Source organism: Setaria italica, chromosome V (assembly GCF_000263155.2).
Source record: "Setaria italica strain Yugu1 chromosome V, Setaria_italica_v2.0, whole genome shotgun sequence".
Classification (NCBI taxonomy): domain Eukaryota; kingdom Viridiplantae; phylum Streptophyta; class Magnoliopsida; order Poales; family Poaceae; genus Setaria; species Setaria italica.
Window position 1 is genome coordinate 46297650 of NC_028454.1, and position 26574 is coordinate 46324223.

Sequence of the window (26574 nt, forward strand, 5' to 3'; positions counted from 1 at the left end):
GATACCTGGAGTGTAGTGTAGTTGAGTGCTGGGGATATCTACTGAAGGCAAAATGCATATATTCTGATGCAGAGTTGCACCTTGCAAGCCTCGACCTTTGAGGAAAGGTATATGCATGATGGCCTCTCAGGAAAGGAACATATTTGGTGAAAAAAAGTAAAGAGAAGAACCTCAGATTAATTCGAAGATGTACAATGAAAAATGGTAGTTAACATGATGCTGAGACCTTCACCTTTTAGTTCAGGAATGATGTGGTCCTTCGTCTCTGTGAAGAAATGAACCTTCGTAAGAAAAGCATTCTGCAGTTTGCATTCTTTGAGTAGGACATACAAATTGCAGAGAACAAATGCTGCATAGCATGTGCAGGACATTCATAAGCCAAGTATTCTATCCAGGCTATGTGAGAATGCAGGAGCAAATAGTGGAATTTGTCAGTTGTCACCTCTTTCTAGTTAAAACCTATCCATAATTCTGATCGGAGAGTTGATATGGACGACTCGATTCCAAGGGATGCGTGAACACCCGACTTCCCGCCCGCCAATTTGTCACTGCAGCGATCCGCGTCGATCTGGGCCGTACAAGCCCGATCCAGCGTCCTGGACAGGCGTCCACCCCCCTAGGGTCCGATTGGGCGGCGCCAATGGCGATGCCTCCGCCGCCAGCTCACCTGGGGCCAAGATGGTTCGAAGCGTGTTCCAGCTTCCCAGGGAGAAGTTTCCGTCGACTACCTTCATCTAGGTGGCCGACGCCATCGCGGCGGCGCGGTTTGACGCAGGGCGCGGGCGGGCGGCGAGCCGGCGAGACTGCGAGCCGTGCAGCGCGTGCTGGTGCCTGGTACGGGTGGAGCTAGGTTCTCGCCCAGATGGACGGGTTCCATGGTACGGCAGCACGAGCTCCGCCGGATGCCAGGATCTCACCACCTATGGTGGATCATTGACACCCAAATATGAATAGAACTTAGGTAATTGAGTTAGAAGCATATCCAACAGCAACATTGTACGATGACCCAGCCATTAGAGTCGGGGACAAAGCTGGGGATGCAGTCGTCGTAGTTGTACTAGCTTGTAGGAGATCGCGTCGTCCCTCTAGCCTCCACCTCGTTTGGCCGGAGACAGCAAGAGTACCCCGTCGCCAACGCCACCGACGGCCGGAACACGCTGTACCCCGTGGAACTCGCCTCCGTCGTCGGCTCGTGCGCAGCGGACCGCCTCCTGAGATCGCTCCCCGCGGGCGCCGCCGGCGTCGCGGGCTTCTCCCGGTGTCCGCTCTCCCTGCCGTCGCAGCTCTCCTCGCAGCGCGCGTTCGGCAACAAATTCGCCCTGTGCCTGCCGGACTTCGCCTTGTTCGGCAACACGTCGGTGAACCTGGGGCTCCAGTTCCTCCCCGACCTCGCCTCCGTCATCCCGTACACCCCGCTCGTGAGGAACCCCCGGAACGACGCTCACTACCTCCCCGTCAAGACCATCTCGGTGCGCTGGGATCAGGACGTCGAGGTGTCCATGCCCCCCGGCGCGCTCGACCTCGACTTCAACACCGGCCGCGGCGGCGTGGTGCTGAGCACGGTGACGCCGTACATGGCCATGCGCTCCGACGTGTACCAGAATAAACGTGTCACGTCAGTATATCTGCTCCTCGATCCAGCATCTCCAACAGATTGTATCCACGGATATCCGCATCTGATTAATCGTTAAGTCAACTCCAACACTTCCTTTCCTTCTCCTTTAGCAACGCAAAATAAAGCCTGAACGTCTCTGCATATACAAACACATATAACAGGATCAAACCATCGATCTCCAGTTCTCATTTTCTCAACAACCCAAAGCTCTTCCAGTCGCTAGAAGAAGAGGAAGCACCATGCCACCTTCGCTGCCACTGCAACCCAGCACCATGCCTGTTCGCTTCAGCAGCAGCCGCACAGCACTATAGCTGCTGCTAATTGGGACACTGGCTATAGGCCAGCTGCTGCAGCAACTGCAACCCAGCATGCATCCTGCAGCTAGCCGTCGCAGTGCGCGCGGCTTCGGCGGCAGGTTCGCGATGTGCCTCCCGGCCTTCGCTGCATTCGGCGACACGCCGGTGTACCTGGGGACGGAGTCGCGGGGCCTCGTCGAGTACACGGGCTCCATCCCGTACGCGCCGCTCCTCGCGAACCCGAGGAACCCCGGCCAGCGGCCACTACATCCCCGTCAAGGGCATCTCCGTGAACTGGCACGGCGTGGACGTGGCGGCCTCCCTGCCCAACGGTGCGCTGGACCTCGACGGCCGCACCGGCCGAGGCGGTGTCGTGCTGAGCACGGTCACGCCGTACACCATCATGCGGGCGGAGGTGTTCCGCCCGTTGATCCAGGCGTTCGACGATGCAATAACCAGGCTGCAAACCATGGCGCCATCAATTACTGCTACTGATACTGATGAGCTGGTACTTAATTAATGAGCTGACTGATACTGATGATCATCTTTGAGCTGATCGAGATCAACTCACCTGCAGAGGGAAGATGAAAGATGTGAAGCGTGTGCCAGCGGTGAAGCCGTTCCAGCTGTGCTACAACGGCGCCTTCCCGCTGCTGAAGCGGCCGATCAGCTACGACGTACCAAGGATCGACCTGGAGCTGGCCGGCGCCAGAAGCAACTGGACTGTGTTCAATAACAACGACCTGGTGCAGGTGGACGGCGCCATGTGCGTCGGGATCCTCGAGATGGGGCCGGGCGCCATGCCGGTTGATGGCGAGCTGGCAATGGTGATCGGCGGGAAGACGATGGAGAACAACCTGCTGGTGTTCGATCTGGAGAAAGGGGTGCTGGGGTTCAGCATGTTGTTGGACTTTCAGTTGACCAGCTGCTACAGCTCTAACCTGAGTCGCCTTTGAGCCAGTAACAGAGTGCTGCAGCTTTGTAGGCAAGTGCTGCACTTGTACTCCACCAGCACAAGCTCTGTAGGCATCTCTGTTTCACGCATTTTGCAGCAGTATCATTGTGGTCCTCAGGCACGATGCACAACAAATTTCAGGCCATCTCTCTCCCTTTTCCCGTTGCCTGTGCTGCACCACTATGTTTAGAGTCGGATCCTCACTTGTTAGCTCCAGATAACTAATGCTGATCAAATGCACTATGGATTCAAGATAAAATGCATGAATTCATCGACGCAGTTAACAGATACAACCAAAAAGAAACTCTATGTAATGCAAGTTCATGCAGGCCAGAATGAAAGCACAGTCGAATGGAACTGTACCTTATGCTTTACACAGGCAAGAACATTTCGACGACACTTTCAGCTTATGAGGTGGTGGTGCCACGTCGGACCAGCGTGGACGTCCGTGGCGCCACTCCCGGTGGCAGGCGGTGCCATGCTGAGTACAGTGACGCCGTGCACAACGTCACGGTCAGGTGGCCCGACGTATTCCTCCCGTCCCCCCCGATAGTTCGACGAGGCCATGAACAGGTTCTCCTTGCGCTCTGCAAAACATGGTGTCATTATCCAAGTACAGTACCAAATAGCACTACCTGGCTGAGCTGATTAGTCATGCGTCAACTGAACTCACATGCAAGGGCAACATGACCGGCGTGAAGAGCGTGCCGCCGCCAGGTCACCGTCGTGAAGGCGGCGGTTGAGCCTTCGAGCTGTTCTACAACGGTTCTTGAAGTGGCCGGTCAGCTAAGACCCTGGAGAGAGCGACCTGATGGTGTTCCGTATGATTAATTTCATGAATGGAAGGGCGTACTTGTTAGCTTCAGATAAAATGCTCAAGATCAAATAGATGAATTCATCACCGAAGTTATATTAATTGATACGGTTGGAAAAAAAACTCTTTACCAATATTAATTGATACGGTCGGAAAAAAAACTCTTTACCAATTTCATGCAGGCAAAGATATAATTAAAGAGACTACGATCAAGAGAAAAATCTTGGTAACCGTACCTACATGATGCTTTACACAGGCAACGGCATTTGGACAGAGATACCCGGCTCTCCTTGTATACATAATGCATATGGAATTTGGACAGCTAACCGTCATTTCAAACAAAAAGCTAACTATGATTTGAGAGGTCGGGTAGTATATGGTAGATCCTTGACAGCCCTCAAGGTGGCCTGCCAAAAATTGAAAATAAAAAATGACTCGAGACTTTAGAAATTCATATTTAGGGGGTGTTTGGCTTAGGGGGGCTAAAGTTTAGCCCTGTCATATTGGATGTTAAGATACTAATTAGAAGTATTAAATATAGTCTAATTACAAAAGTAATTACACAGATGGAGTCTAATTCATGAGACGAATCTATTAAGTCTAATTAGTCCATGATTTGACAATGTAGTGCTACAATAACCATTTGCTAATGATGGATTAATTAGGCTAAATAGATTCATCTCGCGAATTAGCCTAGGGGTTCTGCAATTAGTTTTATAATTAGTTCATGTTTAGTCCTCATAATTAGCATCCGAACATCCGATGTTACAGGACTAAACTTTAGCCCCTGGTATCCAAACACGCCCTTAGTCACTATTGACTAATTTGTCCGCACAATCGTTAGCCAAGTCACAGAAATTAAAGAAAAGCATGCACTGTAAGTTATCTGGCAGAAAAGAAAACAGCATCGATAAGGAGGTTCTCACCATGCTAGATGAGGTGTGAAGCTTCTTTTACTCGAATTTGACTTCTGGAATATGAGCGATCTTGTGCTTGTCCTCTCCTTGGCACTTCTCTGACAGTGCTAGGCAGTTGGCGATCCGCAGTTTCTTTAACCCAGTAAGACGCTGTATGCTTTCTGGCAGTGAAGATAGCATTGGGCATGAGCCGATTTCAATTTGTCTCAAAGAAGTTAAATCTCCCAGCCATTCTGGCAGTGTCTCCAAGTCATAACAGTCCTCTACCAAGAATACCCGGAGGGAGATGAAAGATCGGATAACCTCTGGCAATGTTGTAAGACCCGTGAGGGAGCCAAGAGCAAGGTTCTCGATAGAACAGAGATACCGGGCCCTATGCCACGCTTCAGGAGAAGGGGATGTGCCCGCTATCAAAAGGTAATATGGAGAAGTGATAGATGAGAGGTTCCCAAACCCATGTTCCGGAAAAACGTGATCGCTATTCCGTACCGCCCAGGTCACGCTCCTTGGGGGATAAGGCAGGAATTTCAACTTTGGGCAATTAGAAGCAAACAGCAGATGTAAATTAGGGATTAAGAACTCTTCATCTTCATTAGACGTTCTCGTTGTCCACCACCCTTCCAAGTTGTCCATTCCCTCCAAAAGAATCATTCTTAGCTTCCAGCAACTTCCGTGGTCCCCATAAAATTCCCTCCCGACACTTTTGAGATTGGGCATTCTAGCCAAGCACAATGCTCTCAAATTTGGCAGGCGCCCAAGTGGAGGGAGGTGGCTGCACCCTTTCAGATTGGAAAGAAAGATGGTGGAAAGATGAGGTAGGTAGGAAGGAAGCTCCAGCATCCACCTAGAGAAGTCTATGCTCATGTAACCATCAAGATGAAGGTGTCGGAGATTTCTAGGAGGCACAAGCTTCTCCAGCACCGATTTCTCAACTGATGCATCTGCATGCTCCACCATACTACTTTCACCATGTCCCCATGAAAGCCACAGACTCGTAAGATTTGAGCTGTTCAACAGTTTTGCCTGGTCTGCCCCTTCCAGATTCTTGACATTCTTAAGACCTTTGATCAGCAGCTCAAGGCAGGGTGTCTTCTCGAGCTCTAAAATTTGACTCCATAGATCACCACGTCCATCAAGCACACATGACCTTTCCAGGTTTAGTTGTTCCCTAAGTTTATCAACTTCAGAACGTATATGGAATGCAAAAAGTCCTCTTTCGACATGTACAAGTGTAGACATGTTAAAAATGCTATCCGGAAGGCCAACAAGGAAAAAGCAGCCTTGCAGATCCAAACTCTGAAGTCGTAAAACACCAATAGAAGCAGGCAGATGTCTAAGTTTTACACAGAACGACAAATTTAGATGCTTTAACATCATGAGTTTGCACAGAGACTCGGGCAACATTTGAACCTTGGAACAGCTTGTCATGTTCAGATACTCAAGCTTAGAAAGTTGATCAATACAATCTGGGACCTTTTCAAGATTATGGCAATCTGACAGCTCAAGATGTGTTAGATCATCAAGTTGACAACAAGATTCTGGTAGTGAGTGGAGTTTGTAGCAATCGGATAGGTTCAAAAACTGAAGCTTATGCAACTTGCCAAAGGATTCTGGAAGGGTAGGCAGTTCATGGCAGCTTGCCAAGTTTAAGAAGAGCAAAGCACTGAGGTTACCGAAAGAGGTGGGAAGTTCATGAAGGTTGACACATCCTGATAGGTCAAAGTATTGCAGCTTTTGGAGGCAACCAACGTTTGTGGGCAGTGCCTTCAGAGAAGTGTTTGAAAGTATCAAGGTTTGCAAGTTTAGGAGACGGTTCAAGAATTTAGGCAAGTTTGGGATAGGAAGGTTGGAAGCATCAAGATACCTTAATAGCTTTAGTTTACAAACAGAACCCGGTAGCTCTGACACATGGCATCCACTCAAATCCAAAACTCTCAGAAATAATGCGTGTGAGAATGCTTGCTTAGGAAGATGAAGTTTATTGCATTCCCTGAAATGCATGGCCCTAACCTTTGGTGGCAAAGACTTAGAGGATGGAGACTCGTTACTATTCATCAATAGCTGATAGTGACAAATCAATTTGCCCCCCTTAGTAGTGCTGTTTGCCACACCATTTGTGCAAGATAATTCATCACCAGCAACATGCCTTGCGAGATCGTGTACCATATCATGCATACGAAGTCTAAGTGTGGGTTCAAAACTCCTTGAAGCCGGCACCTTGCAAAAGAAAATAGAGCATAGTTCATATCTTTTCAAGATAAACAATTGCAATTTCGTAATTACAAGTACACTTACTGTAGGAGTCAAATTTGTTAGGAAGGACATCCCCAAGAATTCATTAACATATTCCCTACCAATCTTCTGAAGTGGTTGTTGCCCATTAGTATCTTGAATAAACCCCAAAGCAATCCATTGCTGGATCAAACAATCATGATCTATATCATGGTTCTTAGGGAAGATAGAGCAATACATGAAACAAAGTTGAAGTTGTGGAGGCATGTGGTAATAGCTTAGCAGCAAGCCCTTCAGCATTCCTTTGTCATCATCCTTAATATCCAGTATGTTACTATTTTTAATTTCTAACCATTCTTCTCTTGTGCACTGCTTCTGCATCACATAACCAAGAGCCTTAGCAACCAGAGGTACTCCACTGCATCGCTGTGCAATATCCTTTCCAATGTCTACAAGGTCAGTAAGTTGACCATTTCCGAGATTACAAGGCTTCATAATAGACCAACATTCATCAATTGACATACTCTCCAGTTTAATTGGGTCAACAATATGAAAATATGAAGAATGTATGGTAGTAGTAGATACTAAACTAACAACCTTTTCACTACGGGTAGTGACTATTATATTGCTACCTTTCATTCCAGATTGCAACATGTTCATCAGATCCTCCAACTTAGACCTCTCTTCCTCCCATAAATCATCTAAGACTATAAGATAAATCTTGCCATGGAGTATGCGGTCAAGTTGAGATTTTAGGTACTGCAGATCAACATCATTAGCAGGAGGGCTACCCTCGACCTGAGATATAATAGCAGACACAATCTTATTTAGCTGAAATTCCATCGAGACATGAACCCATGCTTTCACATCAAACATATTTGTTTCCTTGTCAGTGTAAACAGCCTTTGCTAATGTTGTTTTACCCATTCCACCAAGGCCAACAACAGGAATGATAAAGCTTTCTTTCTCTCCATTTTTCTGCAACACCTTAGTCAGTATGTCTTTCTTCTCGCTTTCCCTTCCTATCACCTCAATTTCATCTCTGTCACCAATAAAGGTTTCTCTCCACTTCTTCTTACTGTCCTGGCTTGTTGGGGTAGGCAATGTCAGAAAACGGAATTTCGTCTGGTCCTCAACAATCTTATCCAGCATCACCCGGATATTTCTCATCTTATCTGACATGGTGATGCGCACAACGAGTGGATTGATTGATGAGAAGAAAAATTTAGCCTGCAGTATTTTTGTAAGATGGAATCAGTGAAACAACCACAACATATATCCAAAGAAGGCATGTGTGACTAAAAATCTACCAAAAAGTTAGTATAGTTTTATGAAGTAGATATAACACCTAACTAGAAAATTATTTTCTATTTCTGGACAGTAGCATGCAAGAATTCCTATGGATTGCCAAATTGTGGTCACCAACACTGACAAAAAAAGTTGTGGTACTGTCACAGTCACACCGCACGAAATTATACTAATTAATCCTACAAGTGGATCAATGTTCCTATTCTATTTCTTTATCGATGAATTGAAAATTGAGATGCAAATTTCGTTAGTCAATTGTGCTAGAAAAGATTGTCAATTCTATGACCATTTAAATTAGGTACAGGAATTAGGATCTTTTTGGAATGTGTGAATACAGTTCAATGGACAATTTAAAGCTCTGACCCATTTTACTTTGTGCTTGATTTGGTAACCTTTTGAGGAACAAAACTAAGCTGGAGCCCCTAGAAATAATAAAAAAAAGAGTAAATCAGACTGAAATTAGAATGCAGAAATGTGTAAAGTTTCCTTGAAATTTCATGTAATTTATTCACACTAGCACTATAAGTATATGCTGATAAAAATATTATTAAATAGACCATACAATATCCAGTACAGTAATCAACTGTGACCTTGTATTGGAGGGATCAGGCTAATTACACAATGGGTCCAATAACCTTTTATTCTGGAGATAGATTGCTCTTTGGCGACCGACTTTAGTAGAGAGCATAGCAAAGTAGCGAAGAGTTGGCAAGCTAGGAGGAACTACTGCTATGTGGTTGAGGCAACAACACCACGTGTGTTGTCTAACACCTGAAACATGACTGTAACCCAAGTAATATGAAGCTCTCTTGTCCCTTAGAAACATGGGAAAGGAATCTGCATTTAGCATGCTGCAATTATTTTTAATTTTTAATTATTAAAGCATGTGAATTCCCCCTTCAACAACTAGAATTTTTTTTGGAAAAAGAATATTTGTTTGGTTTCCCTGCGCAATTTTCCCAAGCCTTTCAAATAAGCAAGGAAATCCTCGTAAGCTATGAATGGGCAAGGGAATAAAACCATAGTTTAAAATAGTCGGCTATAGCCTCCGCTTTCTCCGGCTATAGCGGATCGAGGTGGGTGCAGCTATTGCTCACGTGTGCAATTCATTGGCTATAGCTCCATCCAACAACCAAGTTTTTTTAAAAAAGAATAATTGTTTGGTCTCCCTGCACAACCTTTCCCAGCCTTTCAAGTGAGCAAGGAAATCCTTTTAAGCTATTGAATTGGCAAGGGAATAAAATATGAAATATGTGTCTACTTAAAAGGGAGCAAATGCTAAACAGAAGAGAGGACGTGTGCCTGTGGGACACAGTGGAAGAAGGTATGTATGGTGGTTACAGGGCCCGGATCTACTATGTCAAACTTTTGTGCTTAACTCTCGTTAAATCCGTGAATCTCCCTGTAGGTTCAACTAGGCAATCAACTGACTAGCAGGTGTTTCCATGAACCAGTGTCATACGATGATTGCAATTAGATAATTAATTCAGATAACTATTTTCTCCAAGGAACATAATTTAGATAATAATTATCTGGTGGCTAAAAAATTGTACAGATCTAGCTCTGTGAGAGGCCTTGCAACTTTCCATCAAAACTAAGTGCGTATATGATTGTTGGGTGTTCTGAGGGCTGTGTGTATATATATGATTTAGCATATCATAGTCTATTACTTCTTCACAAACATATGTATATGGAACATTTTGAGAAATATGTAAATGGAATAATTTTGACAAATATCAAATGTTTTGTGGTGTCTGTTTACTGTGCACACCCACAGATCCACGAGAATACATGTAGACACTAACTGAATAAAGAGTAACTGCTCTCCATTATCCTAATAGCTAGAATTAGTAGCATGAGAAGACCCAGTGTCATAGTACTTACCGTGCATGTACTATTTCTCCATATCATTGCGTTGGCGCCCAACTCATCCAGTGTGTCCTCCATGTCATAGGCAACAGATTTGTACTTCTTGAGCCAGAGTCTCGCCAATACATCCTCGGACTCCTGGGAGCGCTTCTCAGCATTGTTAAGTGCAACCTGCAGGTTAAACATTTTGTCCTTCATCTCCTTGGCATCATTCTCAAAGTTCCATAGCAGCTCGATCCTCTCCCAGGCTTTGTCACCGAGCATGCTGCCAACATGCTGAATCACGGCACTTGCGATCATGTCAGGTCCCCCACTCATGGCTGCAGACTTGTGTTTTGTTCTCTCACAAACACGAGTGATGTTGCTTTTGTGTACTTGAAAGCTCCTATATGAAGAACATACGACATGTTATGCAGATATATGCTGCTGCCCGTCTTCTAGTCAAGCTTTTTGCATCCACAGATACCTGAAGTGCAGTGCAGGTTCAGGACTTGGAATCCCCGCCAAAAGCAAACTGCATAAATCCCTAGACTACACCGCAAGTCATGGCCTTTGGTGAAAGCAAAATAGGCGTGGTGCCTATCCTGGAAAAGAGAACGTATGGACAAAGTTAAAGATATGAACTTGAAATATTTAACTCAAAGGTGAAAGATTATGATTTCTTTGCTAATGAATTCGGGAGGAGGGAGAGATGGGGAGAATGACGGAGCAAACACTGCACGAGACATAAATCATAAGAGATGGATGGATTTTTCGGCTTCTCGCCATGAGCTTGCTACAAGAACATATAAGACTGATATTCACGAGGGAGAACACTCTTGTACTGAATGGGTACTGAAGAGTGCCATGCCTTGCTTCTAAAGATGAAGATGATTTGTTAACAGTACACGGTTCACTTGTTCGATTTCAATAGGAACGCCAAGCGCGCTTGTTCGCCGCATACCTTTAGCATCGGCGACGTACGGCGGCCCGCCGTAGTTTCACCGCGTCCTCGCGGCAACACGAAGATCAATTTCGGCAACAGACGCGAGCGCCGCCTCCGAAGGGTTCCTGCCCCTGCCCGAGCCGCCGGACGAACAACGGCATCCGCCTCCAGCGAAGCGGCCAAGGCCCTCCATCCGCCTCAGCAACCGCCTCTCCACCGGCGGCATCGCCCCCCGAGCCCCGCTCCCTCGACATTCCCCATCCGCCTGCAGACCGATGAAGGGGGAGTACTCCACCAACCCGGGGTCCTACTGAGGGCCCAAGGAAGGAACGCGAGGTCGAGCTCGTCGGAAGCGTCCGCCGCCGCGGTCGATGGCGTCACTCCCGCGCTCGCCGTCGCTCGGTTCGGCCCCGCAGCGTCCGACGCCACCGGCGGCGAGCAGCAGCTGGGGCGGGTTTGGGTTTGGGCTTAGCATCCGGGTTGGGTTCATGGGCTCATGGCCTGTCTAACATTATTCTCCAACCGGAAGTCAGATCACACGGCCACACTGCTCAATTTGTCACCAACAACACAAGAGGACAATGGGATGGAAGTTCTAAAGCTCCAAGGGGGTGTTTGCGAGACAGTGGCTAAACTTTAGCCCTGTCACATTGGATGTTCGGATACTAATTAGGAGGACTAAATATAAGCTAATTACAAAACTAATAGCAGAACCTTTAGGCTAAATTGCGAGACGAATCTATTAAGCCTAATTAATCCTGTAGCACCACATTGTCAAATTATAGATTAATTAGACTTAATAGATTCGTCTCGCAATTTAGCCTACAGGTTGTGCAATTAGTTTTGTAATTAGGTTATTATTAATACTCCTAATTAGTGTTAAACATCCAATGTGACAATGTGACCGTTAGCTCCGTCTCCGAACACCCCAATAGTAGTACTAGACACGTGTCTAGAGTTCTCCCACTTGTACTTCCCCTCCCGGTGCTTTGTGCAGATCACTGATAGTGCTCCACAGCAATTTTGAGCCAGCCTTGGTGCTGCGGTAGAAGAGGTGGCGCGAAGTGTCAGTTAAAATATGCGGTATGAAATAATGTTTCTAAACCAAGACACTCTACTGTTTTATACAGGCAAAATAACTATTTTGATGTAGGTCCTCAACTTCTAAAATGGCCAATCTAGTTTCTCATTTTTTTTCGGATCAAATATGAGACTTCATGTTTGCTCAAAATTAATGCAAAAAGTCATGTTTGCCCTTAGCCTCTTCTTCCCCTCCTCAATTATCCAAAATAAGTATGAGCATATATATGTTTACCGAGAGAGTACGAATATATAGCTGAAGCATGTATACAGTACCATGAGTACTTTAAATTATGTGTACTATGTGTATATCATGAAAGAGTATCAGCACCTACATTTTGCATATCAAAATTTAATCCGTGCGAACACATGCATGATTTTAAAGAGTACGAGAACATGTAAAACTATATTTTATATCAGTTAAAAAATATATTGATGTGTGTATGTATCAAGGGAGTATGAGCATATACATGTTTGATCTTCATGAGCCAAGGGTAAAATGGACTTTTCACATCAGTCTCGTACTAAGATATATAGCACCACATCAGCAAAATGATGAATTTGACCTAAAAACGGAAGTTAAGGGGCAAATGTAAAGTTCAGGGAGTAAAATGAAGAATGAGTTTGACCTAAACGGAAGTTAAAGTTGAGGGACGAACTTGCAAAAGTTTAGGAACTAAAATATCGATTTTGGCTTTTATATACAGTTGTTAGTTCCCACATTTTGCCTCGACAAGCAACACTAGCCAAGTCCAAGATGGGCGAGGCGGTCAAGCTCATCGGCTCCGGCAGCAGCCCCTTCGTGCACCGCGCCGCTGTGGCGCTGCGCCTCAAGGGCGTGCCCTACGAGTTCATCCGCGAGGACATGAGCAACAAGAGCGATCTGCTTCTCCAGCACAACCCCGTCCACAAGAAGGTGCCCGTGCTCCTCCACGGCGGCCGCGCCGTGTGCGAGTCCCTCATCATCGTCGAGTACGTCGACGAGGCCTTCCCGGGGCCGCCGCTCCTCCCCGCCGACCCCTACGACCGCGCCGCCGCCCGCTTCTGGGCGCACTTCCTCGACGACAAGTGCCTCAAGTCGCTGTGGCCGGCGCTGTGGACGGAGGGCGAGGCGCAGGCGGCGTCAATGGCGGTGGCGAGGGAGAACCTGGCGATACTTGAGGAGCAGCTCAGGGGGAAGAAGAAGAAGAGGTTCTTCGGCGGCGATTCCATCGGCCTCGTGGACATAGCCGGGGCCGGGTTGTTCGCGCACTGGCTCGGCGTGCTCGAGGAGGTCGCCGGGGTGCGTGTCCTGAGCGACGAGGAGCACCCGGCCCTGCGCCGCTGGGCGAACGAGTACCTCGCCGACGAAGCCGTCAAGGAGTGCCTGCCGGACAGGGACCAGCTTGTGGCCCACTTCTCCGCGAACAGGGACAAGTGCATCTCGATAGCCAAATCCATGCTGCCGCCGAATTGATGGAGTTGCTTGAAACGATGATCGGCGTTGTATTATCGTGACGGTGACATCTATCTGCTGTTTCTTAAGTGTCAGAAATAAAAGGCGACAGTGTTGCGAATTTGTTCTCTTACAGAGTGTTGTTTCCTAGCAGCTTCGTCCCTCCCGTCTTCCATTATTGGTCAATTGACTCTCCTTTGTAGCAGTATTCTAGTAGAAGCCATCATTAGGAGAAGCCATCTTCCTCGCGGACATAGCCGCCGGCGGCCTGCTGGCGCACTGGCTTGGTGTGCTCGAGGAGGTCGCCGGAGTGCGTGTCCTCAACGATGAGGAGGAATACCCGGCTCTGCGCCGGTGGGCGGCGGAGTACAGCTCCAGTGAAGCGGTGAAGGAGTGCCTGCCGGCCGGACATGGCCCGGCTTCTCTCCTACTTCGGCGCGATCGGGGAGAAGTGCGTCTTGGTGGCCAACTCGACGGTGCCCAAATAAACATTGAGCTCATCATCATCATCATCCAGTAATGCTTTAGCATGTTTGGTCGCCGGTCACCGTCGTCGTTGCACTCGCCACCTACTGCACATCATTAGGACCGGCCAGAATTGCGATCATGTAAAGGCTTTTCACAAACTTGTAAGCTCAGATCGTGTAAGCATGCGGTCGGCCAGATTCCGTTGGAAACGGTGAGGCTCATCGGCTGTTTTGGCAAAATGCTCGTAATCTGTAGTCAAGTCTCTTTCTATATGACCGTGCAGCCAGCCTCAGCTACAATCTCAAGATCTAAAGTTTCTTTGGAAGAACTACAAGAAGCTTGCAGAACTAAGATAACAAATTGTTGAACAGAAGCAAATGTTGAGCGACTTGAAGATGAAAGCACAAGCTTTAGGTGCAGCAATAAAAATGAAGCATCTTTAGTCAGTCCTAAACAAGACCAGCAAGATTCGTTCAATAAACAAGACCAGCAGGTGTCATCTAGACAAATAATAACACAAACTCTGGTAGGTACGCGATTAAAACCATGGCAGTTGTGACACATTACCCACTGCTTTCATCTCAGTACAAGCCGCAAAAGCTCAACATTTTTTTGACGCAACTTGCTCGTGCGCCATTGACCAGCTGGGGGAACCAGGAGCGCAACCACAAGTGTTCCAAAGCTTCCACGAGAGAAGACGATGACGTCCGAGCCGGTGAGGCTCATCGGCGGGTTCGGCAGCCCGTTCGCGCATCGCGCCGAGGTGGCCCTGCGCCTGAAAGGGGTCCCCTACGAGCTCATCCTGGAAGACCTGAGCAACAAGAGCGAGCTCCTGCTCAAGCACAACCCCGTCCACAAGCTCGTGCCCGTGGTCCTCCATGGCGACCGCTCCGTCGCCGAGTCGCTCGTCATCGTCGAGTACATCGACAAGGCCTTCGACGGGCCGCCGCTGCTGCCGGCCGACCCCTACGAGAGGGCCCAGGCGCGTTTCTGGGCCCAGTTCATCGACCAAAGGGTAACAATCAATTCACTCCATGCATCTCCATGCTAGAACAGGATAAGATGCTCGATCCATCGATCGATGGATCTCTTTCATGTGCTCCTGGATGCAGTTTGCAAGGCCGTTCTTCATGTCATTCTGGATTGGGGACGACGACGAGCACAAGAAGGCCTTCGTGAAGGAGGCCAAGGAGAACCTGGCGCTCCTGGAAGCGCAGCTCAAGGGGAGGAGGTTCTTCGGGGGCGACGCCGTCGGCTTCCTCGACATCGCCGCCTGTGCGTTGGCCCGCTGGGTTGGGGTGATGGAGGAGGTCACCGGGGTGACCTTGCTAAACGACGAGGAGCTCCCTGCGTTCTGCAGGTGGGCCAACGACTACGTCAACGACGAGACCGTGAAGCAGTGCCTGAGGAGCAGAGACGACCTCGTCGCCTATTTCTCCGCGAGGAAGGAGATGTACATGGCGCGAGCCAGGGCTACTCTGCACAAGTAATTTGGACCTCCCAGTGCCGTTAGTTTCCTTGTTGGCGTTTGCGTGTTCTTCGAAGCCATGGCCCGATCCATATCTTATTCCACACAAACAGAGAGAAAATCGAGCGTACAAATTCTTGAACTAAATTATACACTTCTGCATCATTATACTGATGCTTTGAGCATCTGTCTGTACTTGTCGATGTTTGCAACGTAGAAGGCGAGAAGTCGTTCCCTGTCAGGCAGGCACGGCTTGACATCTTCGTCGGAGGTGTAGCCCTTGGCCCACTGGTGCAGAGCAGGGAACTCGTCGTCGCTCATCAGACTCACTCCAGCCGACTCCTGGATCACGCTTAGCCAGTGAGCCACACCGCACGCGGCGATGTCGACGTAGCCGACGGAGTCGCCGGCGAAGAATCTCTTCCCCTTGAGCTGCTCCTCCAGGAGCGCCAGGTTCTCCTTCGCCTCCTTCACGGACTCCTTCTGCGTCTCTCCCTCCGACCACACCGACAACATGAGCGGCTTGGCGCACTGTGTACAGTTGCTAGAGTTCAGTAAAATCGGAGATAATATTACTTGGGATTAATCGCAAGAAATGGCTGTAATTTCAGTACCTTGTAGTCCATGAAGTGAGCCCAGAAACGAGCCATGGCGCGGTCGTAGGGATCGGTCGGCAGGAGGGCCGGCCCGTCGAATGTCTCGTCGATGTACTCGAGGATGACGAGGGACTCGCAGATGGTGCGGTCTCCATGGAGGAGCACGGGGACCTTCTTGTGGATGGGGTTGTGCGTGAGGAGCAGCTCGCTCTTGTTCTCCAGGTCTTCGAGGATGAGCTCGTAAGGCACGCCCTTGAGCCGCAGGGCCGCCTCAGCGCGGTGGACGGCTGGGCTGCCGAAGGCGCCGATGAGCTTAACCGGTGGAGACATCTCTCTCTTCGATCCTAACTAATTTTTTCTCTCTTGCTGCGCTAAACTATAAAAAAGCATTCGTATTTATGATAGGGACCTAGAGCTAGTCAATTGGTGTGCTGCTGCTTCTCCAAGAAGAAGGGTCGACCTCTTGTCCTCCTTTTTTTTCTTCTTCTAATTTTTAACTTCATAGTCAATCGTATGATATCCAAGAGAAGATATTATGCTTGAGTTGTGCTACCAGTCTGATGCTACAGTTCTCAGAGCAGGAAAAACAGAACTCCTCTATCTATCTGCCATCCATCGGGCAGATAAAAACTAGGGACGGTCAACACTGGTGTTTGACTGTTTGTGTTTCTTCTCCGCCGTCAGATCTGCGTGTCCTGTGATCAGGCCCGTTCCTTTCTTTTGACCGGTCAACGACGCCCGCGGCAGCTTTCTTCCCCGTTCGCTCGCAGTAGCAGACTCGCCCTCTCTCGCCGTCTCGCCTCGATCTGGATCAGATGTCGCCGCCGTCTGATGGATCGTACTCTCGCGTTCTTCCTTGCGTGCCTTCCCTTGTCCTTCCACCTTGCTGTCGCCGGCGCCGAATTGCACCCGCAAAAGCCCTAGCCACCGATTGAAACCCTAGCCGCGCCGGCGCGCCGCCGTCGAGGCGTCGACACGTCGCTTCTCGCCGGGTTCTTTGGTGTAAGTTTTCATTCTTCCATCTGTGATGTTCGACGGTCGATTTCAATTTGAATGTTTGCACATGGCTGATGGTCGTAATGCTCTGTAGGAGCAAGTCGGTAAAACTGTTTTTTTTTCGCGCATTACTACGCACTAAACTGGAAATGCATATGCTCTTAGTTTGGATAGAAATTGGAGCTGGGACATCACTTGGTGTCCTTTGCATCTAAACAACAGATCAATTTAAAAATCCAAACGGCAGAATCTGTGCCCCCCTATTTTAAGTCCAAGTTTAAATCTTTCAAAGCTGAAATGAATCCTTCATATTTACTGTTGTTAGATATCTTTATATTTCAAATTAAAAGTTGGAAGCCCAACAACAAAATGAAGTCTCGACATCCGAATTGGATGTTTTCTTAACCCAATGGAAAGGTCAAAACCTAAAGTTTCTTACTGGACCGGAATGGCATTCGACCTTCAGACTGCACAAACTGAAAGTTTTAAGTAAGAACTGTCCTGGCCCAAACTGAAACTCGCTAAGCTATGCAGGCTAGAAAAATAGCCGCAGATCCATATGTTGAGGTCACTGCTTATGCCAGCCTGCCAGGTATATGGTTCACTATATACCTGCCAGTTTTAGTTAAGAACTTTCCCGGCCCAAACTGAAATTTTCTGAGCTATGCAAGTTTGAAAAAGATGCACACAGATTTAGGGGGTGTTTGGATACGAGATGTTAAACTTTAACAGTGTCACATCGGATGTTCGGATGCTAATTAGGAGAACTAAACATGAGCTAATTATAAAACTAATTGCAGAACCCTGTGCTAATTCGCGAGACGAATCTATTAAGCCTAATTAATCCATCATTAGCAATTGGTTACTGTAGCACCACATTGTCAAATCATGGACTAATTAGGTTTAATAGATTCGTCTCGTGAATTATACTCCATCTGTGCAATTAGTTTTGTAATTAGCCTATGTTTAATACTCCTAATTAGCATCCAAACATCCGATGTGACAGGTGTTAAACTTTAACACATGGTTGCCAAACAGGCCCTTATATGCTGAGGTCAGTGCTTATGGCAGGCATATGGTTCATTATATCTCCCGACCAGCTTGCCCAATGACTGATTGACTGTACTGATATATTAGCATTATCTGCCTGATCTGCTCATGTATTTGGTTCTAGCTTTTGGGTAAATCAAATCTCTCTGACTTCAGCTACATCAATCCTAGTGATCATTTTGACTAAATTGCATTCAACGATGTTTGTTGGGCCAAGGGACAGATGGGAATCTTTTTAATTGTTGTTCTCTCGACTGAAGCAACCAAGCAACTTCTTCCCAATCAGATGATCATCTAAACTCAAAAGAAGAGAAGAAACAAGAACAAGAGATTGGTCTTCTTGCAGAAGAAGCAGCACACCTTTGACAATATCAATGGGAGCCACCTGTAGAGCTTGATCTTCTTGCAGAAGAAACAGATGATCGTCTATAAATAATGGAATGGTTTAGTAAGTTTCACCAAGGTAACAGCTGAGTTAGAACCATAGCAGAAAGATGTCTCCACCTGTTAAGGTCATCGGCCACATCGCCAGCCCATTCTCCCACCGTGTCGAGGCCGCCCTGTGTCTCAAGGGTGTGCCCTACGAGCTGATCCAAGAAGACCTGTTCAACAAGAGTGAGCTGCTGCTCACGCACAACCCCGTCCACAAGAAGGTGCCTGTGCTCCTCCATGGCGACCGCGCCATCTGCGAGTCCCTCGTCATCGTTGAGTATGTGGACGAAGCCTTCGAGGGGCCACCCCTCCTACCGATCGACTCCTACGACCGTGCTATGGCCCGCTTCTGGGCTGACTTCATGGACAATAAGGTATTATCTCATGCCTACAAGCTAGGCCTGTCCTTATGAAATCTGAACATCTGCTAGTTGTACTAACACTGTTCAGCAGCTTCTCAAGCTGTTCTGGCTGGCCCACTGGACAGAGGGCGAGGTGCAGAAGGGAATAACGAAAGAGGCGAAGGAGAGCCTGGCGCTTCTGGAGGATAAGCTCAGGGGGAATAGGTTTTTTGGCGGTGACACCGTCAGCTACCTTGACTTGGTCTATTGTTGGTTAGCTCCTTGGCTCAGCGTCGTGGAGGAGGTGACTGGAGTGACTGTGGTAGACGAAAGCGAGTTCCCTGCTATACGCCAGTGGGAAAAGGAGTACAATTCTTGCGAAGCTTTGAAGCCGTGCATGCCGGACAGAGACCAAATCGTCGCCTACTTCATTGAAAGCAAGGAGAGCTACAAAATGTTCGCCAATGCATGGGCGGCGCAGCAGTAATTGTGTGCAAGAATACGAATCAATGTGTGGAATATCATATTGTGCCCAAATAAACATGCCCATGTTTCAGGCTGGTTTATTTTGTGTGAATTCATATGTTTATTTGTGAGTTGGTACTACACTCCCCGCTTTATTAAGACAAATGAATACCATATTTTGTTTTTAGAAAAGTCAGACTTTGTGTATTTCGACCAAATTTTAGTCACAATATGGGTACATGTAGTATGTAAAATTATACAGTAACATTTATATTTCAAAATGCTTATACACATTGTTTCTAGCTACGCCAACAATAAAATATGTCATGCATTATTAATTGATAGGAGATAGAAGTTATTCGAGCCATGTGTTTTCAGGTTCCTCCACGTTGCCCATTAGCTAATTTTCGGCCTAGTCCCATAGCCCTGTGAATGAAACCTCAGTTAAAAATTTCCATATTGATTTGAATATCTTGAATAGAAACCATTCACACTACGTTTCCAAGTCAGTTGAAATTGTTTCTCAACTCAAAATCGTTGCACCTGGATTGAACAGATTCCAAATAAAAATACCACAATGATTTTTCCATCTCCATTCTAGAAAATTTGTACCTAAATTCAAAATTTTACACCTCCATTTTTTTAAAAAAATGCACATCATTTTAAGAAATTTCTTATATTAAAAAATTTCCATCTAAAACATGTGCCTAAAGATGCAGGAACAAATTTCCATCTCAATTCTGATTAATATCCACCTAAAATGAAAAGGTTTCGTCAGTTCAAATGTTTTCAGGTTCACTACAAGGACATCCAGCATTTCTAGAGTGTTTTCTCAAATCGGTGAGGGTTATTGTTTTTCTGGATTATTTTTCTCAAATGGATGAGGGTTTTATTATAGTTTAATTTATCCCCGAGGGGTAAACAAATCCCTAGCCAGTAATCCTTGAATGACCTGGGAATGTAGGCTGCAATTGAACCTTGCCAACAAATGCTGTATCTGTGGTGTTATTCATTAGAATAGTTACCAAATGAGAGGGTATTAGCTTTGGGTCCAATTTTTTTCTTAAATTTCTAATATTTATCCCTTTCAAAATGATTTGTCCGTGCGGGAGCATCATAGTATATCTAATTAGTTTGTCCAAAAAAAGAGGGAGTATTAATTTTCCTATCAAAAGATCACGTTGATTATTTTGTTTGATCAAATGACAAATCTCATTGGATGGTGTTTGATCATTAATTTTCCTACCTGCTGCAACTTCAAAAATGAGAACAAGATTACAAGAGTACGAGCTAGGTTTGATGGAGAAGAGAAGTGCATCGATCTATGCTCAGCGAGGCCGGAAGAAAGTTGTTGAAACAAGAAATCTCACGAGCAATGTACCCCTAGCTCATGGATTAATTAGATTTAATAGATTCATCTCGCAAATTAGCCATGACTTATGCAATTAGTTTTATAATTAGTTCACATTTAATTCTTTTAATTTGTATCCAAACATCCGATGTGACCTGAACTAAATTTTAGTCCATGGATCCAAACAAATTTGCGCAGAATAAAATCCACTCACGTAAAACATGCACATTTTATTCGCAGAAAAAAAAGGCTTGCGCGAGCATATTTCACTGGGCACATCGATCCTCTCGCAGGGGCGTAATCTTCTCCTTCCCCCTGATCCCATCACTGCTGCTGCAACATTGCGTTGACGGCAGTTTTGTACCTCTCCAAATTTTCAGTGAAGTAGGCGAGGAGTTTCTCTCTGTCCGGAATGCACGGCTTCAGAGCTTCGTGGGAGCTGTAATCCTTGACCCACTGGACGATGGCGGGGTGCTCGTCCTCCCTCACCACGGTCACTCCCATCACCTCCTGGATCACGCTGCTCCAGGGGCCCAACGCGGAAGCGGCGACGTCGAGGTAGCCGGGCCTATCGCCGCCGAAGAACTTCTTCCCCTTGAGCTGCGCCTCCAGAAGCGTCAGCAGCTCCAAGCCCTCTTTCTCGAATTTTTCCCGCGCCTCGCCCTCGACCCAGTGCGCCATGAAGAACGGCTTGGTCAGCTGTTCATTCAGCAGCGTTCCATAAGTAAAACTGGTAGCAGATAATATTCAGAGAGCTTTTGGACGACAGTGAACTCAGCAAGTCAGCATACCTTGTTTTCGATGAAGTCAGCCCAGAAACGGGCCATGGCGCGGTCGTAGGGGTCGGTGGGGAGGAGGGGCGGCCCGTCGAAGGCCTCGTCGATGTACTCGGCGACGACGAGGGACTCGCTGATGGCCCTGTCGCCATGGATGAGCACGGGCACCTTCTTGTGCACGGGGTTGAGCTGGAGAAGCAGGTCGCTCTTGGTCCCGAACAGGTCTTCCATGAGGAGCTCGTAAGGCACGCCCTTGAGGCATAGAGCCGCCTGCGCGCGGAACGCGTACGGGCTGCCGAAGAAACCGATGAGCTTCACCGGCGGAGACGCCATCTTTTCCGCTTCTCCCAGCTACTTATTACTATGCTGTTTGCTGTTATCTTATCTTGGCCAAGCAATACTGAACCATTCCTACTATTTATAGCATACCCAAAGCGGTTAAGGCGTGCGGCTTCTTCTTCCTCGGGTCAACTGTTTCCTCATCCGAGAGGTGAGAAGCTGCTGGGTTGCTTCAGGCCTTCAGCAGTCTGCATATACAGTGCAGCTCAAGATCAGATAGATATTCAGGTTTTCGGAGATATGTGGTTCAGTTCACCTAGAAACTGGTACAATCAGTACATGGACAGTTGGCCACATGGGCAGATCAGGAAATAATGTAGTGTATGAAGTCACAGAGCAGAGAGCATACTATGCATGGCATAAGCAATGATCTCAGCTTAGATCTGAGGGCATTCTTTGCCTCCATTTTGTTCAGCAAGTTTCAGTTTCATGGTTCCATAAGAAAATGTTTCTGTTTGGGTTGGTTCTGATGCAATGGGAATTTGTGGCCAGCAGCTGCCCACCCGGCCCGGTCGCACGCGGTTGCGCCCCTTTTGGTGGACTTTGTGATGGTGGAAAAAAAAAAGCAGCTTCAGACGTTTCTTGGCATGCACGTTGTGTGACAAGGACCCAAGACCCATCCACAACTTTTGCCCTTGTCGACTTCTCTCCCTATCAAGATCAGAATGCATTTTTTTTGCAGAACAGAAGAGACATGTTGGAAACTAGTCCATCAACATGTATTTGATCTATTCGTTTGACATGAAAATGTATATGCTCATCAATTTATTCACACGTCTTGTGCTTATAAGTATACTTAAGTTAGTTTTTTTATATATTAATAATGTTAAAAGTGGGTAATTTAAAAGCTTATATACAAGTACTTTGAGTTTTTTCTTTTATAATAAGAGTGGTAGCTAGTTTAGATGCACATTTAGAGAGTTACTTTAGGTTATTTCAATAGCTGGGTATCTTAGATAATGAAGTGTTAGCAATCACTTTAGATTATCTCTGCATAATAACATTTATAGAATAGTAATTTAGATAAAGATTTATGGTGTTACGATATATTGTTATTTACAATATGTAAGCTTCTAAATTAATGAGTATATAGATTTATGGCGTACTTTATGAGGGTAATTTAAAGGAGTGTAAAGAAAATGCTTTCTGTGGCAGTTTTTGACAACCTGCCAGGTTTTTTTTTGTTGTGACTGCCTCTTAGGAGATTGTTCACCCTCACAAAATATCGGATTTGTGGTAGTTGGGTAGAGATAGGTAATATTTTAGAAACAAGATAGATTCAATACCCGTGGTTAGAGTCTACTGGTAACAAGGCTTGATTTGTAGACAAGCTTATTGAACTTGCTCTAAACATAATTTAATTGAAAATTGGTTCTATCTTCTCTTTGGGACCAACATTGTACACGCCCATGCCTACTTGCCAAGTATGCCCGGGCCAGCTTGTGCCATGGCCCTATGTATACAATAGTATCTGCCTGCCCTGCCCCATGTGCCATGTATCTCTTTGATCCTGAGCTGCATCCTGCACGTGTAAGGTTGCATCCAGTGCAGACTACCGGGGAGTCTTCTGTTTCGTTTTGTGGGCTGATCGATCGAAGCAACCCAGCAGCTTCTTCTTTGGGATGACGAAACAGCAGCCGCACACAGTCGATTGCACACTATAAAATGCTATGAATGGTTTAGTACTAGTATTGTTTGGCCAAGGTAACAGCAGAGTAGAGATGTCGTCTTCGTCTCCTCCGGTGAAGCTCATCGGCTTCTTCGGCAGCCCGTACGCGCACCGCGCCGAGGCGGCGCTGTGCCTCAAGGGCGTGCCTTACGAGCTCCTCCTGGAAGACCTGCTCAGAACCAAGAGCGACCTGCTGCTCCAGCACAACCCCGTGCACAAGAAGGTTCCCGTGCTCCTCCATGGCGACCGCACCGTCTGCGAGTCCCTCGTCGTCGCCGAGTACGTCGACGAGGCCTTCGACGGGCCGCCGCTCCTGCCCGCCGACCCCTACGACCGCGCCATGGCCCGTTTCTGGGCCGACTTCATCGAAAACAAGGTATGAATATGATCGATGCCGAGTTCACTGTATCCAGATCAGAAAGCTCTCTGAATATTATTCGATACTGAATCGAACGCTGCTGAAACGGATTGGCAGCTGACCAAGCCGTTCTTCATGGCGCACTGGGTCGAGGGCGAGGCGCGGGAGGGGTTCGAGAAAGAGGGCTTGGAGCTGCTGGCGATTCTGGAGGAGCAGCTCAAGGGGAAGAGGTTCTTCGGCGGCGACAGGCCCGGCTACCTCGACATCGCGGCTTCCATGTTAGGTCCGTGGCGCAGCGTGGTTGAGGAGGTGACCGGGGTGACCGTGGTGAAGGAGGACGAGCACCCTGGTCTCTGCCAGTGGGCCAGGGATTACAGCTCCCACGAAGCTCTCAAGCCGTGCATTCCGGACAGAGAGAGACTCCTCGCCTACTTCACTAAGAACAAGGAGATGTACAAAGCTGGCGTCAAGGCAATGCTGCAGCAGTAATTGGGCTACGTTTTCAGTTTTCTGCCCATGGAGTAGTGTATCCATCAGTTTGATCAGTCTAGCTTTATGAACGACGATGTAGGAGTATTGTGCTGTTTGCAGGGCACAAGCACTCTGTAGTCTGAACCAGTGACTAGTGAGTTACTCGAGTCGGATTGTAATGACGTTGCTACTTATAAATTATAATTGACAATAAAAGCTCCCGAATTACCTGAAAAAGAAAATGCGCAGAGATATTCCCATGTCTCGCGTGGATGGATTTTGATTATGCGAATCAACTTCTTTCTTTCTTTAATCACTGTACTCTGGTCACTATTGAGCTGTATGGATACTGTATCTTTAAGCAATTTTCCAAGCTCTATGTTTGACTGAATCAACCTACAACACCACCCACTAAACCTCCAATACTTATCTTAACCAATACTACTAGACATTGCCACATGATCTTTTTTTGTTAAAAAATCTGATCTTTGGCCTGAAGCAACCTATCTAGCTGCTGATCTCAGGTGCGTAAGACGGCTGACTGAATGAGACAATAGAGTTTGGTCCTTCTTGGAGAAGAAGAAGCAGCATAACGTTCAGCAATATAAGCAGAGTAGAAGACACAACCATTTGTGCACAGCCAAGGGAGAACAAGCTAGAAAGCAAACCAAAGATGTCTCCACCGGTAAAGCTCATCGGCGCATTCGGCAGCCCATTTGTGCACCGCGCTGAGGCGGCCCTTCGGCTCAAGGGCGTGCCTTACGAGCTCATCCAAGAGGACATGAAAAACAAGAGCGAGCTGCTGCTGCAGCACAACCCCATCCACAAGAAGGTGCCCGTGCTCCTGCACGGTGATCGCGCCGTCTGCGAGTCCCTCCTCATCGTGGAGTACGTCGACGAGGCCTTCGACGGGCCGCCCCTCCTGCCCAGCGACCCCATCGGCCGCGCCACCGCACGTTTCTGGGCTCATTTCATGGATCAGAAGGTACTTCATCGCCGCATCGTCCGTGCCTGCACTTTCTGAATTCTGGCTGATCCAACGCTGAAATTTTTACTGAACATTCCTTCTCGAGCAGTTGCGGAGGCCGTTGGTTCTGTCGTTCTGCACGGAGGGCGAGATGCAGGAGGGGTTCATCAAGGAGACGAAGGAGAACCTGGCGCTCCTGGAGGCGCAAATTGATGGCAAGAGGTTCTTCGGAGGCGACTCGATCGGCTACTTGGACATAGCCCTCAGTGGAATATCTCACTGGATGGGTGTGTTCGAGGAGGTGGCCGGCGTGAGCTTCATGGGAGACGAGTACCCTGCTCTCCACCGCTGGGCCAAGGAGTACACTTCCGACGAAGCTGTGAAGCAGTGCTTGCCGAACAGGGAGCACCTCAGAGACCACTTCGCTGCAAAGAGAGACAAGATCAAAATGGTGGCCATGGCGATGCCGCAGCAGTAATCTCGGTGTCGTGTTTAGGTGGGGTAGCGGTCATGCTGGTGTAATGGTGTTGCTTGAATAAAATGGTAGTGGACTGATGATTTGCTGGCTAGGGATATGTTGTCATGCATGTGTTGCGGACTTGTGGCCCTTATCAGTGTATTTCAAAATTCAGAGAATGAATGTACACGCACATATTTTGGCACAGACAGAGGCCTAAACCCAGTGGAGAAATTTCAAGGATGTTTTGGCTGTTGGTAAAGGTGACGCCTGCAGAAAACGTCAGTCGTTTGAAATCTTGCCTACAAATGATATTTTTTTCGCAAAAAAGAGGAGTTTCCAATAAATTTGGTGAAAATACAATTGGAGCCGTCACAAGGCGTAGGTGAACTTCTGAGCAAAATATACTTCATGGACTGTAACTTGTATACATCAAAATTCATGAAAGTGATGTTTACTGGCATCACAATGATAAAAAGAACCTGACAGAGTTGCAGTCCACTTGTTCCCAGCTTGCTCGCCAAGAAATTTTGACTCAGGATTTCGTAACTGCTAGCACGGGTAAGGGGGTGTTTGATACACACTACTAAACTTTACCTGTCACATCGGATGTTTGATACTAATTATGAGTATTAAATATAATCTAATTACAAAACTAATTGCACAGATGGAATCTAATTCACGAGATGAATCTATTAAGCCTAATTAGTTCATAATTTGACAATGTGGTGCTACAGATAATTAGCTTTAATAGACTCGTCTCGCGAATTAGACTCTATCTGTGCGATTAATTTTGTAATTAGTTCATATTTAGTCCTCCTAATTAGCATCCGAACATTCGATGTGACCCTGCTAAAATTTAGCACCTTGTATCCAAACACCCCCTAACAAGTCATTATCATGGCACGGCCTATTTTACATTAT

General features: G+C 47.1%; 9 protein-coding genes and 1 pseudogene across 16 annotated transcripts; 7 read left to right on the top strand and 3 right to left on the bottom strand.

Moving 5' to 3' along the window:
* Positions 1 to 247: 247 nt before the first annotated feature.
* On the bottom strand, positions 248 to 11473 carry LOC101773542 (putative disease resistance protein RGA3). Of its 7 annotated transcripts, none has more exons than XM_014805248.2 (9): positions 10950 to 11473; positions 10473 to 10590; positions 10022 to 10391; positions 6893 to 8059; positions 4607 to 6814; positions 3540 to 3674; positions 3230 to 3453; positions 2483 to 3046; positions 1655 to 2371 (listed from the first exon to the last, which is right to left on the bottom strand). In XM_014805248.2, the coding sequence occupies exons 3-5, from the start codon at positions 10322 to 10324 to the stop codon at positions 4634 to 4636; spliced, it is 3651 nt and encodes a 1216-aa protein (XP_014660734.1). In that variant the 5' UTR covers positions 10325 to 10391; positions 10473 to 10590; positions 10950 to 11473; the 3' UTR covers positions 1655 to 2371; positions 2483 to 3046; positions 3230 to 3453; positions 3540 to 3674; positions 4607 to 4633. The 7 variants fall into 7 exon arrangements, with proteins under 7 accessions (XP_022682050.1, XP_014660734.1, XP_014660735.1 ...); XM_014805249.2 differs by having other exon boundaries at positions 2483 to 2783; positions 2853 to 3046; positions 10022 to 10590; XM_022826314.1 differs by having other exon boundaries at positions 2483 to 2564; positions 2655 to 3046; positions 10022 to 10590.
* LOC105913491 lies at positions 863 to 1691 on the top strand. The gene is made up of 2 exons (XM_012846078.1): positions 863 to 878; positions 1069 to 1691. Exons 1-2 carry the CDS (start codon positions 863 to 865, stop codon positions 1689 to 1691), a joined length of 639 nt encoding a protein of 212 aa, XP_012701532.1.
* LOC101768171 lies at positions 1950 to 2889 on the top strand (annotated as a pseudogene).
* Positions 11474 to 12706: 1233 nt separating the features above from the next.
* Positions 12707 to 13575, top strand: LOC101773133 (glutathione transferase GST 23). Its single transcript, XM_004971202.4, has one exon. It carries the CDS (start codon positions 12769 to 12771, stop codon positions 13465 to 13467), a length of 699 nt encoding a protein of 232 aa, XP_004971259.1. The 5' UTR covers positions 12707 to 12768; the 3' UTR covers positions 13468 to 13575.
* A 493-nt stretch (positions 13576 to 14068) lies between these two features.
* Positions 14069 to 15987, top strand: LOC101775422 (probable glutathione S-transferase). 2 transcript variants are annotated; one of them, XM_022827161.1, is made up of 4 exons: positions 14069 to 14440; positions 14559 to 14929; positions 15027 to 15400; positions 15600 to 15987. In XM_022827161.1, the coding sequence occupies exons 2-4, from the start codon at positions 14615 to 14617 to the stop codon at positions 15637 to 15639; spliced, it is 729 nt and encodes a 242-aa protein (XP_022682896.1). In that variant the 5' UTR covers positions 14069 to 14440; positions 14559 to 14614; the 3' UTR covers positions 15640 to 15987. The 2 variants fall into 2 exon arrangements, with proteins under 2 accessions (XP_022682896.1, XP_004971267.2); XM_004971210.4 differs by lacking the exon at positions 14069 to 14440 and having other exon boundaries at positions 14470 to 14929.
* Positions 15448 to 16631, bottom strand: LOC101775016 (probable glutathione S-transferase). Its single transcript, XM_004971208.3, has 2 exons — positions 15997 to 16631; positions 15448 to 15913 (listed from the first exon to the last, which is right to left on the bottom strand). The coding sequence occupies exons 1-2, from the start codon at positions 16306 to 16308 to the stop codon at positions 15548 to 15550; spliced, it is 678 nt and encodes a 225-aa protein (XP_004971265.1). The 5' UTR covers positions 16309 to 16631; the 3' UTR covers positions 15448 to 15547.
* A 1725-nt stretch (positions 16632 to 18356) lies between these two features.
* LOC101776115 (glutathione transferase GST 23) lies at positions 18357 to 19458 on the top strand. Its single transcript, XM_004971211.3, has 2 exons — positions 18357 to 18830; positions 18910 to 19458. Exons 1-2 carry the CDS (start codon positions 18519 to 18521, stop codon positions 19282 to 19284), a joined length of 687 nt encoding a protein of 228 aa, XP_004971268.1. The 5' UTR covers positions 18357 to 18518; the 3' UTR covers positions 19285 to 19458.
* Positions 19459 to 20764: 1306 nt separating this feature from the next.
* On the bottom strand, positions 20765 to 21923 carry LOC101776517 (probable glutathione S-transferase). Its single transcript, XM_004971212.4, has 2 exons — positions 21405 to 21923; positions 20765 to 21312 (listed from the first exon to the last, which is right to left on the bottom strand). The coding sequence occupies exons 1-2, from the start codon at positions 21720 to 21722 to the stop codon at positions 20938 to 20940; spliced, it is 693 nt and encodes a 230-aa protein (XP_004971269.1). The 5' UTR covers positions 21723 to 21923; the 3' UTR covers positions 20765 to 20937.
* Positions 21924 to 23229: 1306 nt separating this feature from the next.
* On the top strand, positions 23230 to 24468 carry LOC101776923 (probable glutathione S-transferase). The gene is made up of 2 exons (XM_004971213.4): positions 23230 to 23773; positions 23873 to 24468. Exons 1-2 carry the CDS (start codon positions 23399 to 23401, stop codon positions 24242 to 24244), a joined length of 747 nt encoding a protein of 248 aa, XP_004971270.1. The 5' UTR covers positions 23230 to 23398; the 3' UTR covers positions 24245 to 24468.
* Positions 24469 to 24780: 312 nt separating this feature from the next.
* LOC101777608 (probable glutathione S-transferase) lies at positions 24781 to 25857 on the top strand. The gene is made up of 2 exons (XM_012846104.2): positions 24781 to 25211; positions 25303 to 25857. The coding sequence occupies exons 1-2, from the start codon at positions 24900 to 24902 to the stop codon at positions 25669 to 25671; spliced, it is 681 nt and encodes a 226-aa protein (XP_012701558.1). The 5' UTR covers positions 24781 to 24899; the 3' UTR covers positions 25672 to 25857.
* The last annotated feature ends 717 nt before the right edge of the window (positions 25858 to 26574 follow it).

What these genes read in the sequence shown, in the direction of transcription:
- LOC101773542 (XM_022826315.1), bottom strand. Translation starts at nt 10,324, where the DNA reads ATGAGTGGGGGACCTGACATGATCGCAAGTGCCGTGATTCAGCATGTT. An exon ending in GGAGAAATAGTACATGCACG is followed by an intron (nt 8,060 to 10,021) that starts GTAAGTACTATG and finishes AAAATACTGCAG; the next exon opens with GCTAAATTTTTCTTCTCATC. An exon ending in TAACAAATTTGACTCCTACA is followed by an intron (nt 6,815 to 6,892) that starts GTAAGTGTACTT and finishes TTCTTTTGCAAG; the next exon opens with GTGCCGGCTTCAAGGAGTTT.
- LOC101773133 (XM_004971202.4), top strand. Translation starts at nt 12,769, where the DNA reads ATGGGCGAGGCGGTCAAGCTCATCGGCTCCGGCAGCAGCCCCTTCGTG.
- LOC101775422 (XM_022827161.1), top strand. Translation starts at nt 14,615, where the DNA reads ATGACGTCCGAGCCGGTGAGGCTCATCGGCGGGTTCGGCAGCCCGTTC. An exon ending in CCCAGTTCATCGACCAAAGG is followed by an intron (nt 14,930 to 15,026) that starts GTAACAATCAAT and finishes TCCTGGATGCAG; the next exon opens with TTTGCAAGGCCGTTCTTCAT. An exon ending in GCCAGGGCTACTCTGCACAA is followed by an intron (nt 15,401 to 15,599) that starts GTAATTTGGACC and finishes TTTGCAACGTAG; the next exon opens with AAGGCGAGAAGTCGTTCCCT.
- LOC101775016 (XM_004971208.3), bottom strand. Translation starts at nt 16,308, where the DNA reads ATGTCTCCACCGGTTAAGCTCATCGGCGCCTTCGGCAGCCCAGCCGTC. An exon ending in CTCACTTCATGGACTACAAG is followed by an intron (nt 15,914 to 15,996) that starts GTACTGAAATTA and finishes AACTGTACACAG; the next exon opens with TGCGCCAAGCCGCTCATGTT.
- LOC101776115 (XM_004971211.3), top strand. Translation starts at nt 18,519, where the DNA reads ATGTCTCCACCTGTTAAGGTCATCGGCCACATCGCCAGCCCATTCTCC. An exon ending in CTGACTTCATGGACAATAAG is followed by an intron (nt 18,831 to 18,909) that starts GTATTATCTCAT and finishes ACTGTTCAGCAG; the next exon opens with CTTCTCAAGCTGTTCTGGCT.
- LOC101776517 (XM_004971212.4), bottom strand. Translation starts at nt 21,722, where the DNA reads ATGGCGTCTCCGCCGGTGAAGCTCATCGGTTTCTTCGGCAGCCCGTAC. An exon ending in CTGACTTCATCGAAAACAAG is followed by an intron (nt 21,313 to 21,404) that starts GTATGCTGACTT and finishes CTGAATGAACAG; the next exon opens with CTGACCAAGCCGTTCTTCAT.
- LOC101776923 (XM_004971213.4), top strand. Translation starts at nt 23,399, where the DNA reads ATGAATGGTTTAGTACTAGTATTGTTTGGCCAAGGTAACAGCAGAGTA. An exon ending in CCGACTTCATCGAAAACAAG is followed by an intron (nt 23,774 to 23,872) that starts GTATGAATATGA and finishes ACGGATTGGCAG; the next exon opens with CTGACCAAGCCGTTCTTCAT.
- LOC101777608 (XM_012846104.2), top strand. Translation starts at nt 24,900, where the DNA reads ATGTCTCCACCGGTAAAGCTCATCGGCGCATTCGGCAGCCCATTTGTG. An exon ending in CTCATTTCATGGATCAGAAG is followed by an intron (nt 25,212 to 25,302) that starts GTACTTCATCGC and finishes CTTCTCGAGCAG; the next exon opens with TTGCGGAGGCCGTTGGTTCT.